Consider the following 12052-nt stretch of genomic DNA (forward strand, 5'->3'; position numbering starts at 1 on the left):
AAACCAAGCTAAGTATACTTAGACATAGATGTCAACAGTCCTTATGAACTAAACAATAAAGATATTAATTAAAAAGAAAATAAACCATCAGGTTCATTATCTCGATTTGATACACGAAATCGCGTCATAGGATTCAAACAACTAGAAGTTAACATCATCGGACTGCCTAAAGATGTAAACCATCTAAATTCTTGTCGCTAGTCTCAACTTGTCCACTGAGATTTGGAAAATTACTGGTACTTCCATGACAAGAAAGACTACGTGCAGAACATTTTTGTATAATGACGACAGTACCCCTAGGGGATTGTTAGCGTGGATGAGTTTTGAAGGCATAAAATATGGGCGTATTTAGGATAAATTATATTTTTACGGCCTCCATTATAATCTAATATTATATTGTATTTCTGCAAAATATAAAAATATAATTTATTTTTGATGAAAATTATTTATCTTATCCAATATGTAACAACTTCGCACGATAGTGCTTAAATGGTTAAATTGACTCTATGTTCAGATTTAAATTCCAATTTAACTAAGATACTATTAAATTTTTATTTTTCTTAAAAGTAATTTTATCATAGTTTAGAGTGTGAATGTAACTAAATATCATATGACAATTTCCAGTGACATCAAATGCAGATGGCATAATTGACCGTATCTATCAAGAGAAAGAAGTTTGCTCAAAATCAACAATATTTACCGAATCCAAACGATCAACTATGAAACAATAACTCACTAATTCCCATATTCCCATGCATTGCACTGTTTAGCATTTCTATTAAAAATATTGTTAAAAGTCACCAACTATATTAAAACTAAATTTAGATTGAAAAAAAAACTGTTTTGGTTCTATAAATTGTTTAAAATACTTTTAAAGCTATATGATATTACTCGATACTATAGTACAAAAAAAAAACTTACTTTGTTAAAAACATAGTGATAAATATTGTATGCTCTAAACTTAGAAAGAGAGTATTTTTTGTTATTTAAAAATATTTGTTAACTTTAACAAGCATATGTTCTATGAATATTTTATTAAAAATTAATTATAATGGTAATTCTAAAGTAATAAAAAAATATTTTAAAATATAGTGGTAAGTATGAAAAAAAATGTCAGTGCAATTATTGGAATATCTAAACCCATAGATGAGAACAACAATAACCGTGTCGATGACCCAAGCGACCCGCGCTCTAGAAGCAGCTCAAAGTAGAACAGACCGCACGACCAAAACCGTTTCCTCTCCCGCCGAATGAATCCACACGATCCTTTCCCTTGCTCCACTCACACGCCGCCACGTACCCGCTTTGACCAATGAACCGCGTGTTAAGCTCTCCCCGTTTCCGAATAGGAAACAGAGAGAAAATGTAGACAGAAACCAATTCTCTCTCGGAGAGAGCGGTTTATAATACTCGCCTTCCCCCCCCGCTCCTTTAATAGAAACCAATCGAGCCCAAAAAGGAGGGAGAAGGAGAAGAACAAAGAAACTAAGAAGAGCGAGAGATCGAACGAAGGAAAGCAACAATGTGCCATTGGGCTTCAACCAATGCTGATTTCCCAGGGTATCGCGATAGCGATCGCCTCAAGATTTGCGCGTTCTACCTCCGCCTCTCCCTATTTGGAGGGGAGGGGAAGCGTCTTCCGGAGACCCTGACCCTAGTCTACTTACCTTGGATGGAGGGGGGCGCGGTGGAGGTGAACGGATCGAAGGTTCGAGCCGGCTCGCCGGCGATCGTGGCGCTCCACAGGGTGCGATCGACGGGGAAGAAGTCCGGAGCGCTGTTCGCCAGCATGGATCGGATCCAGGCCAGGGAGGGCGTACGGTTCGTGGCGCACGTGGGGGAAGAGGAGGTTGTGAGGGGTGTGTTCCGGCGCGGCGGAGGCGGCGGAGGGTGGAGAATGGAGTGCCGGAGCACGGCAACGGAGGCGGAGGTGTGGGTGGCGGAGGAGAGTGGGGAGGTGATGAGGATGAAGGCGGAGGTCGGATCGAGGAAGGAGAAGAGGAGGATGTCAGGGTTTTGCTCGAGGCTGGAGGACATACCGGAAGAGGAGGAGGGAAGCGACTGCTGCTGTGAGGGTAGGGAAGAGAAAGAGGAGGAGGATGAGGAAGAGGGGTGGGAGATGGTGAGATCGGACGGTGGAGAGTGGGAAGAAGGGAAAGGTGGGCTGGAGATGGAAGGCGTGAGATGGGCGGTGGATGTGGGGTTGTGGGTGGTGTGCTTGGGAGTTGGACTTTTGGTTTCTAAAGCTTCGAGTACGAGTTTGATGAGGAAACTTATTTGAACTTTTCTTAAATTTTTTTTTTTCCATTAGTTCTCACTTCTCGCGCGTAAGATCTTAAAGCCGCGAAGAGGAATTTTGGATGTATTAGTTTTGTGGTTAAAATTCTTTTATTTCTTCCTATTTAGCCAAAGGAGGAACAAGAAGAGGATGCTCTTGTGAATACGGACAATTATGAGTTACTATCAGATTTCCTTTTATTTTCGTATATATGATGCTTCTTGTGCTTTGGCCCTTGTAATTTTGTCAACAAAGTCATGCCAAGTTCTTCAAATTGGCAGTCAAATTCGTATGCAAGTGTTCTAAGCACAAAAAAATTTCGACAAACTTAAGTTATAACAACAGGAAGGATATGTATGATCGACTACTACAAAAGTTATTGATATATATATATATACACACACACACATTTTATATGGCAGATACCTGTACTTCCAACTGACCCTAAATGCATCAATTCAGATCACACTAGGTTAATTCCAGTAATGTAATCCACTTCCCCATAACTCAGATCAGGGACAATTCCAGTATACAATAAAACAGCTGACAACAAGATGGTGAGCTGCTCAATATTTCAACGCTTGCTTAATCATAAGTTATAACATTACCTAGAGTTACATCAGCACTCAAAAATCAGAAGAATAACAATGTAGAAGGTTATGCAACTCATCCACTGTCCTTCACATGCACAAGATCAGTTGCTGCATCTCGTCTCAAGATACAACAGGGATTATGGACTAACCCCTTCTCCGTAGGAAGTTTTCCAGCCAGTTGCCTATGTTGGTTAACACTAACTATGTTTTAGCATCTTTTGAAATCGCGCCGCTACTCCCTTCACTATGCTCAACCAGATTACGCATATCTTCCTGGCCACGGACCTTTTTGGCATACTTAGCAAAGGCCGCAGATAGGGCTGATTTCACACTCAGACCAGATTCTTTTTCAGGTTCAGATGTTTCTGGATTCTCGTTCAGAGCTTGGACATCATCAGTTGTTGAAGAAGGCTCATCGGAAGATTTGCCTTTGACTGGAGTATCAGGTATGGCAATGCTGGGGCGACTGGATTCCCGTCTGAATGGCTCATGAAAGGTATCATACAGACGTCTCACCTGCAAGAGATGAAGATGAACATTGACTACATGACCTGCATGGCTTCTTTGGGAAAGACACAAGCTCGTAAGTGAAGGGCAGGGCAATCCATGGGCATTAGTGAACTACTGCAATGTGCTCTCTTAAACCATAATTTGAATAAGTTCCGAGCCAGAAAAGATTATCATGACTCAAAAGAGAAGGTCAACTTTCTCTAAAAATACTATGAAGAAAAACTTAAGATAAAAGGAGAAGAAATCTCAATTCTATCATGTACTTTTCGTTCACCAATCCCAGGGCAACGGGCTAACTCCTCCATAGAAGCATCCATAATGCGTGAAAGTGACTGCAAAACATGAAAAACCAAATGGATGTTAGATATGCCGTCTGTGCAGTATGGATTGTGTAGTGCTCCTTGCATGGCCTTCCACATGCAAATTAAAGGAGAAAAATTTAGGAAACAACAGAACTGCTGCAAAGGTATTGTATGTTCAGGCTCACCCCAAACGACGAACCGAGAGTGACTACGTCAGTTCTGTTAACATGTCGGATAGATGTAAGTGCATGCGTCAACTGCAAAACAGCATCTCAAGAAAATTAATAACAATAATGTCACCTTGAATGAACCTAAATAGAAAGTTTATCCACAGAAAGAGAAGCCATTATTTAACCACCTAGGACAACAATTCAAAAACTAATACTGAAGCTGAATGAATAAACAATAGACCATGAATGACAAATTAAAACAGAACTAATTTTGTACAGTAAGTCTATATAGCAGTCTTCCACAGCTCAAGCGGAAAGGAACCTGATGAAGAAGTGCTCTGAGCCTACCATTGGCTAACAGTGAGGCCATATGCATATAAAATTTCCAGTTAATCAAAGCTAACTTTGCCAATGTTTAATATATATGTAATTATGTATAGCTTTGCAATTCAGATTGTAATTTTATAATAGAACTTAAAAAATGCATCATGCTTTTGATTTATAAAGTTATTTGCTTTTCTATTGTTGCTCGCACTAATCAATTCAACCAAACGAGGAATTTTAGTCCTTGACAGATATCTATGAGAGACATATACCCTAGATAAGTAATCAGTATCCATTTGCTCACGGATACTATCTGCTGGCTTGTTTTCATAAACTTTTATCGTCTCCAAGTACCGACCGCACTCCTCCAAGCTAGTAAAAAGAAAAAGGAAAAATAAAATGTCATTAGTAAGCAAGGCTGCAAGATATATGCAAAATGATTGTAGAATGATAGAACCTCGTAAATGCGTCTTAACATTGAAAAATCTTGCTGGTAAGAATAACTATAAAAAATATAAAGAAAAGCTTATCAAGGAGAAGATATGCCAAAATTAACATACTGTACCATATATAAATTTTCAACATAATACTGAGGATTGCACAATTTTGCAAAATGACCTTTTATAAGATTGAACAGATAAGAAAAGGGTACCTCCAACCACAGAGGAGTGTACAGTCATGAAGCAGTGCTGTCCTCGTGACTTCATGTAAAGGCTTGACTACATCTTCCTGAAGGCAAAAATAGCATAAGAAATAAATGAAGGAGAAGTTTATGAACAAAAAATGTGCATATTGTTCAGGTTAAGCCTTCTTAAGTCACCTGAGCTTACCACATCAACATGGCATAAAATGATGCGAAGCTTAAAGTTCTTCTGCAACTCTCTTATTCGATAATACAAGTAGTCTGGATGTAGAAGATGGTAACGCAGACTGCATAAATTTTGCGAATTAAGGAGCAAAATCATGAATGTAGAAGAGCAAATAATATGAACTAAAACCATGATCAACTAAAACTAATTGCCTACTGAAAAATATGAATATTTAGGCTGAAATATAATGGTTTTAGCCTATTGTGGTCCAAAATAAATGTCAAAATCAGAAATCTTGATAGTTTTGGCCTTAACCAATGAGTTTCACCTTTAGTTTTCGTTAAGTTTCATAATCTTGATATTTTTGGCTTTAACCAATGAATTTCAGCTTTATTTTTCATTAAGTTTTATCCGTTACTATTCAATCTTGGGTGAGACTTCAAACTATCAGATACATAGTAGCCACCCTGTCATGATACAATCACTAGATTTTTCCTATATATGATTAGACAACATGCCATGAATTAAGTATCGGCAGATTAGATGACTCTAACTGGCCTTTACTAGTGAGTGAGCCAATTTTATTCTATCTAGCAGTAGCTTGAAGTTAGATTTTCATTTTAATTGCAGCAATGTGATCAAATGCACAAGTTGCATCTATTAAAACCCAAGAAAGAAACTAATATAGCAGACGACCCAAGAGATCTAATAATTTCGTTTACCTGATGTATAGAGCACATGAACTCTGCCCAAGCAAGTAATCACAGACAATATCCGCAAACACCCACCTCACATTCCTGATATGCTTAAGCAACGGATTCCCTTTCTGCACATTAAAAAGCAAACAAAATATATAATCCCCAACTGGGTTCTTTAAATCGTGAACAAGATCCTCGAAAGAAAGGGAGACCCACCTGCCTATGGCTTACAAGGATCGCATTACGGTTTGGGGCGGACGAATTACAATGGGATAAGGACAAAGAAGCGGGATCAGAAGAGGAAGAATCCGGAGTTGGAGGTGGATTTGGGCCCAAAGTGCTGGACTGCAAGGTTGGTGTCCTTCAAAAGAGGAACTTTTAGTGAAATCCGAGTTGGGTGTGAAGAAAAACGAGAGGATGGGGAAGAATAACTCACCTGGGGGTGGTTTCGGGTGCAGACGATAGGTGAGGTTGAGGAGGAGGAGGAGTGTAGAACTCAGAGGATTTGAGGAAGGAGAAGGCTTGGGAGAAGGAAGAAGGAGGAGGAGTAGGGTTGTAGGCTTGAGAAGAAGAGGAAGAAGTTCCTCCGTACACCTCTTGGTACGAGGGAATCTTTATGAGGCTTTTCTTCTCGTTATTGTCTTCCTTCTTCGCCCCCTCGGCGTTCTCCATGAAAGAGGGAGAGAGAGGAAGGCAATGGACGACGCTTACTGGGTGTGTCGGGTCGGTTTATGGAAACGGTGCATCTGAGAAGGATCCGATAAGATCCATTAGACAGGTCAGATTCGGATTCGGATCCGACATGCTTAATTACCAGCAACCATGCCGGATCGAGATGGGCCTGATCCAAGCCCAGACCAGGCCCGATCGATGGACCGACTACCAATTCAAATTAAAGAGTCAGTCCATTTTGCAAATAAATATCTATAAAATCAAGAGTCCATTTGCAAAAAATACAAAAGAGAAAATTATAGACTTTTTAAACTATTGCTCATCCTCTTTCTTTTTTTCTTTCTCTGGCACGTTCACCCTTAATTATAGAAAACCTCTAAAATACCATTGCATCGATTATTCGTCAGAATTTTTATTAGAAAATGGCATGCAAAGTATTACACGATCAATGTTAGGTTATTTGGCCTTGTTTGGTTTGAAGCTAAGTGCCGAACTTAATTAATTTTTTTAGTCTTAAAAGATGTTTAGTTATTAAACTAGTTTAAAAAATTTTGAACCAGTTCAATGAGGTTTCTAAACTCAAAGCAAATAAGACACTAGAGATCATCTTATTCTTATTTAAGAGAAAAAAATGAGATAAAAGTTAAGAATAAAATAATCATTTGGTCTTTTCAGTTTACATTGTTAAAGTCATTAAGAGAGTGAGATTTTTCATAGTCAATGAGCTAAATATGTGAAAACAATTTAAAAGAATTTCACAACAGGTTTGAAATTTTGGCATAGAAGTGCAAAATTTGTAACTTAAAAATCCAAATCTACCACTGTGAGCTAAAAGAGAGACACGGAGGAGCCGGCAAAAATAAAATTAAAGGTGAGAGAGTGATCTTAAGGTAGGACAAACTCTAGACAAAGAAAATGTTGGAATAGAAAAGGTGAAGGAACTTTCCCCGTGATAGCAATAGCTCATAGTGTGCGTGCTTTCCTCTGATCATGTTGCCCCCCACCCCCTCCTTAGTTGTATCTATATGTTGGGTGTCATAAGGCCCACAATTAAGTTTAAAGGACCACACTACCAACTCATACATTTCTCTACCTCCATTGTATACATTTTGGCTTACAAATGCATGTGACTACATTAATCTTGGGTCAGTTTGTGATACCGGAAATGCAATGCACATTAGACCCGGGTACTTCCAAAACAACTTTACTACCTCCAGTGGGTTGCTTTTTTATGTTTTTGTACCAAGTTTGAAATTGCACGCTGTGCACAGTAAAATTAGCTCTCCTTGATACATAAACAGTTAGGCTTATTGTAGCCCAATAGTACGGTTCTACTAGCCTGTGACATAGGCCGATTTAAACTCCACTCCCTGTAAATATTAAACATTTATTTGTTAGAATTTTCTACCGAAATTATATATATATATATATATATATATATATATATATATATATATATATATATATATATATATATACCGCGATCTGTTTGTAGAATAGTTAATTTAGTTATCAAATTTAAATATTTATAAAAAAATCCCTAATATCTATGGGTTGGGAAGAAGGCTCTGCAAGGTCTTTCACACACGGCAAGTAAGCTAACTGCATGAACGTTATGTACGCCACGTGGACTAGCCATGTCATCCACTTTTTTAAAGGCAGTTTTGGAAGATCGAGGCATGCCATGTAGTAGAGTATCCCAAAAGGTTAACACTGGAAGGTTTTCCGTAATAAAGCTGGGGGTATGTGAATCCCTTTGTCTGCGATATATAGCTATAGTTAGTTTGTCATGCAGCAGTTGTTGCCGGATGAGGAACGCCAAGGTCCCAAAAGAGCAAAACAACGAGATGGCCCTTGACGCAATTGCAATCGATATATTTGGTTTAAGAGTTAGTTAATTTTATTGGTAGCTTTGATGGCCAACTTTTGCGATTAGTGTTTGAAGTAACGTGCAAAACTACAACTCTGGCTTATTAAACCCAAGCAAAATGCATCGGTCACTATGACTTCAATAGAGAAACCAATTTTATAAGCTCGAGATAAGGATAAGAATAGTGTAAGTATGCCTCTATCACCACTGACAATTATCAACTTTATTCGACTGACGGATAGCAGTGGGTACTGGACAGGTGTAGTAAAATAACCGGAATAATTACACACTAAAGTATTGTATATTTTTATGTTAGTGGTAATAAATTGATTCTTTAACTATGTGTTCATTAATTATCCATTTAACATTTATTTTTAAAGTTAAAGGAAAGAGAGAAAAAATTAAAAAAAATGAAGTAATTATTTTGTAGTGTTGTCTAGTAAAAATATCACACAAAAAATGAGTAAAGATTAAAAGAGTCTAGATATAATAAACCCAGAATAATTCATCGAATAAAACCCTTTTAAGGGAAGCTTAATCTAGGCTACTGAGAATTCCTAACTGCAATCCAGTACTATAGCTTATATCTCACTCACCCGTGCTTTCGGTAACATGGGCTCATGAGAATTCCTTCTAAACCCCAGAAGAAAGCACAGCAGTGAGCAGTGAGCAGTGAGCACGAATCCTCCCAAGAATGGACCACAGATTACTCTAATCACCCTTTTCCCTAACTAGACTTCAAATGGATAACAACTCGTAACAGTATCTCATGTACAATTCCAAAAAACATAACACTAACCGTTTTGGGCCCTTTGTCTATCCATGTTGTAGTTGTTGTTGCTGCTCTCCATCCTCCATTGGTATCATCCCATCCTTCTTAATCCCGCTCTTAATCTTAATGAAACCATACAACTTCTTAAACTCCTTTAACGGAGTCAAATCCTTTCCAAAACCGAGACTCCCCTGCCCTCCATTAATCGCCACCGCCTCCTCCTCCCTCCTCGTACTGAACCTCGCCTGCTGCAGCGCGTTGATCACCGATTTAATCGCCCGGCTCGGCGACCCCTTGTTCGCGATCATGATCTCGCCGACCTCGGCTTGGCTTATCCGCCCTCCGGTATAAAACCCCTCCTCCACCTGCGGATAAAGCTTATGCTCCTTTACCCCCAGATAACTATTCGCGAGATTCTTGAACGCGTTGAAGTCGCACATGGGGAAATGGATGTGTACATCGAGCCGGCCAGGCCGGAGCACAGCTGGATCCAACTCGTCCTTCGAGTCGCCGCTAATGGTGAACACCATCACCCTCTCTTCTCCGCAGCAGGATAAGATCCCGTCCATGAAATCGAGTAGCTTCTTGATCCTTGCGTTGTTGCTGCTGCTGCTGCTGCTGTTGTTGTTGAGGTAGAGATCGAGGTTTTCGATTAGGATTAGGGATTTGGGGGTGGTGCGCATGAGGAGATCGCGGAGGTCGGCGTCGTCCTCGCGGGAGAGGTCGAGGTCGTAGACGTCGAAGCTGAGGAATCTCGCCATGGCGGCGGCGAAGGTTGACTTGCCGGTGCCGGGTGGGCCGTAGAGGAGGTAGCTCCGCCGCCAGACACGGCCGAGCCGGTGGTAGTAAGCGCGGCCCTTGAGGAACGCCTCGAGATCCGCGCGGATCCGCGCCATGAGGTCGGCGTCCATCGCGACGGTGTCCAGCGTCGCCGGGTGGGTGAACGGGGCGGAGGACCATCCCCGGCCAGAGGAGTTGGTGAAGAGGCGGAGGTCGCGGCGGCGGAGCTCGATCTCGTCGGCGACGGACTCGACGTGCTGGAGGTAGGGGCGGAGGACGCGCGTACGGTCCTGGCGGCGGATGCGGATAACGAGGCGCTCGCCGCCGGCGTTGGTCCAGGTGATGCGGGCGCCGAAGAACGAGTCTTGGGCCGTTTGGGCCGGGCCGAGGTGGAAGGCGAAGTCGTTAGCCTTCGAAGCCGACGACGACACGTGGACGGCCGCGGCGTCCTCCAAGGACGGGAGCGAGCCTACGTAGGCGAGGGCCTTGCGGTACAGCGGGTTCTCGGCGGAGCCGTCGGTGTACCGCAGGATCTCGTAGCGTTGGTACACCTGGGCCCACTCGTCGGCCCGCTTCCACCACCGGATTAGGAGATAGAGGAGAGATTGAAACGATAGGATGAGGCGGAGGAGCACCAGACAGGCGGCGGCGGCCATGACTATAGAAAGGGGATTCCGAAGAAGAAACATCTTGAAGATGGGAAAGAGTTCAGAATTGGAGAACGCGATGGACGAATAAAAAGGAGGTTTCGGAATAGCACACGTAGATAAGGAGGTTACCGAAGCAATAGGAGGAGATTTTGGCTTTCGTCTTGTGCACTGTTGTATTAAAGTAGGGATTTGAGGAACTTGAAAGCCGAAAAGGGGTCCACAGAGGAGGGGTACCGAAGGCTTTTACAGGTCGGATAAGTAGTGGAAATTGACGATAAAAAAGAAAATAAAAATATTTTTTAAAACCAAAAAATATATATATATATATAGGAAAACGCGGACGGCGCGACGTGGGGTTAGGGTTAATCACTCGTCACACCAGTAATCTTCGATGTCATAATAAAGTGTTGTTACTGGGTGACTGGGAGTGATCCCGTCAAAAGTTTGTGGTTTCTGCGTATCTGACACTTTATATTAACTTTATTCTTACACATTCAAGAAAAAGTATTCATTTAAACGGAGAAATATAAATAATGTCAAATTGAGACTCAACCAGAGGAAAACAACTCTCAATTTTGTGTCCAATTTCCTTTGTAAAGATGTCAAGTGCGCAATGGAATAAGAAAGAAAAAAATAATAATTAAAAGCTATTATGATCACAGATAAACACAGAGACAGCACATGGGGGGTGGGGGTACATAAAAGAACCTCGTCCATAGCTTGAAGCATGCAAGACAGTCTTAGAAAGCCAAGCAGCAGAGGCATCATTTGGACAGTATGAGAGCTGAGCATAATTCTGGACACGAAATGATGAATGTCTATGCACATCCAAGAGTGTCATGAATCATGATACATCTCTCGTCTGCAATATTTCTCCCGTTTAAGGATACCACTCTGTTAATTGAATCGACAACTCATTATAGATAGGTAGCTCCTAGTATTATTATTATTATTATTATTATTATTTTGTGGTTCCTGTGTGCTGTTGGTAATCGTACCAATCGCCTTAATTAATTAGCACTAAAACTTAGTCACGTTTATAATATTTTAATCCCGCCGCACTTAATGACTTAAAGCGGCTCACGTGGCCTCCACTTCTCATCATCATTAGATCAGGGAAATGCTAATGCTACTAACAAGTTTTTCTAATCCCTCTCTAGATTAATAGTTAAATGGCCGTTTCGATTTACTTTCTTTTTCTTTTTCTCTCAAAACAATGGTCGTTCAAATTAGGACTTTTTTATGGTGCGTATATGTCCTTCTAGTTACTATTTGATAACTATATTTTACTATTTGAACCATTGAATAGATTAAATAACAAATATCCTACTAATTAAGCGTAATGTATGCAAGAAAAAGAAAATTACTTTTATCATTTTATTGTTGCTCAAAGTATATTTATTATTAAACTTTCATAAGTGCTTATGCAAAAATAAAAATTCTACTGCATATTAATATAAAAAGAAAAGTGTTTTGATATATATATATATATATATAAGAGATTTTAAAATGGTATACACTATACATACAAAAACGATGACCCGCTTCCATAACGCGTAGAAAAGGAAATGAAAAGGGGAATCTGTTCGAAATTTTCAAAGGAAGGAGAAAGAATAAAATAAAA

The 12052-nt window shown here is 40.3% G+C and overlaps 3 protein-coding genes across 3 annotated transcripts; 1 reads left to right on the forward strand and 2 right to left on the reverse strand.

Moving 5' to 3' along the window:
* Nucleotides 1-1357: 1357 nt before the first annotated feature.
* On the forward strand, nucleotides 1358-2486 carry LOC140794218 (uncharacterized). Its single transcript, XM_073146139.1, has one exon. It carries the CDS (start codon nucleotides 1523-1525, stop codon nucleotides 2279-2281), a length of 759 nt encoding a protein of 252 aa, XP_073002240.1. The 5' UTR covers nucleotides 1358-1522; the 3' UTR covers nucleotides 2282-2486.
* A 269-nt stretch (nucleotides 2487-2755) lies between these two features.
* On the reverse strand, nucleotides 2756-6394 carry LOC140794217 (DNA excision repair protein ERCC-1). The gene is made up of 9 exons (XM_073146138.1): nucleotides 6121-6394; nucleotides 5901-6045; nucleotides 5709-5812; nucleotides 5008-5107; nucleotides 4830-4906; nucleotides 4450-4549; nucleotides 3869-3940; nucleotides 3645-3713; nucleotides 2756-3387 (listed from the first exon to the last, which is right to left on the reverse strand). Exons 1-9 carry the CDS (start codon nucleotides 6354-6356, stop codon nucleotides 3073-3075), a joined length of 1218 nt encoding a protein of 405 aa, XP_073002239.1. The 5' UTR covers nucleotides 6357-6394; the 3' UTR covers nucleotides 2756-3072.
* Nucleotides 6395-8713: 2319 nt separating this feature from the next.
* On the reverse strand, nucleotides 8714-10735 carry LOC140793830 (AAA-ATPase At2g46620-like). The gene has a single exon (XM_073145560.1). The coding sequence runs from the start codon at nucleotides 10465-10467 to the stop codon at nucleotides 9043-9045; it is 1425 nt and encodes a 474-aa protein (XP_073001661.1). The 5' UTR covers nucleotides 10468-10735; the 3' UTR covers nucleotides 8714-9042.
* Between the last annotated feature and the right edge of the window lie 1317 nt (nucleotides 10736-12052).

This window comes from Typha latifolia, chromosome 8, assembly GCF_019914945.1.
Source record: "Typha latifolia isolate L0001 chromosome 8, TyphaL0001v2, whole genome shotgun sequence".
Taxonomy (NCBI): Eukaryota; Viridiplantae; Streptophyta; class Magnoliopsida; order Poales; family Typhaceae; genus Typha; species Typha latifolia.

Coding starts and splice junctions, on each gene's coding strand:
- LOC140794218 (XM_073146139.1), top strand. CDS start 1,523: ATGTGCCATTGGGCTTCAACCAATGCTGATTTCCCAGGGTATCGCGAT.
- LOC140794217 (XM_073146138.1), bottom strand. CDS start 6,356: ATGGAGAACGCCGAGGGGGCGAAGAAGGAAGACAATAACGAGAAGAAA. Junction 4,907..5,007: donor TTTTATGCCATGTTGATGTG/GTAAGCTCAGGT, acceptor TTTTGCCTTCAG/GAAGATGTAGTCAAGCCTTT. Junction 3,714..3,868: donor CTCTCGGTTCGTCGTTTGGG/GTGAGCCTGAAC, acceptor CATGTTTTGCAG/TCACTTTCACGCATTATGGA.
- LOC140793830 (XM_073145560.1), bottom strand. CDS start 10,467: ATGTTTCTTCTTCGGAATCCCCTTTCTATAGTCATGGCCGCCGCCGCC.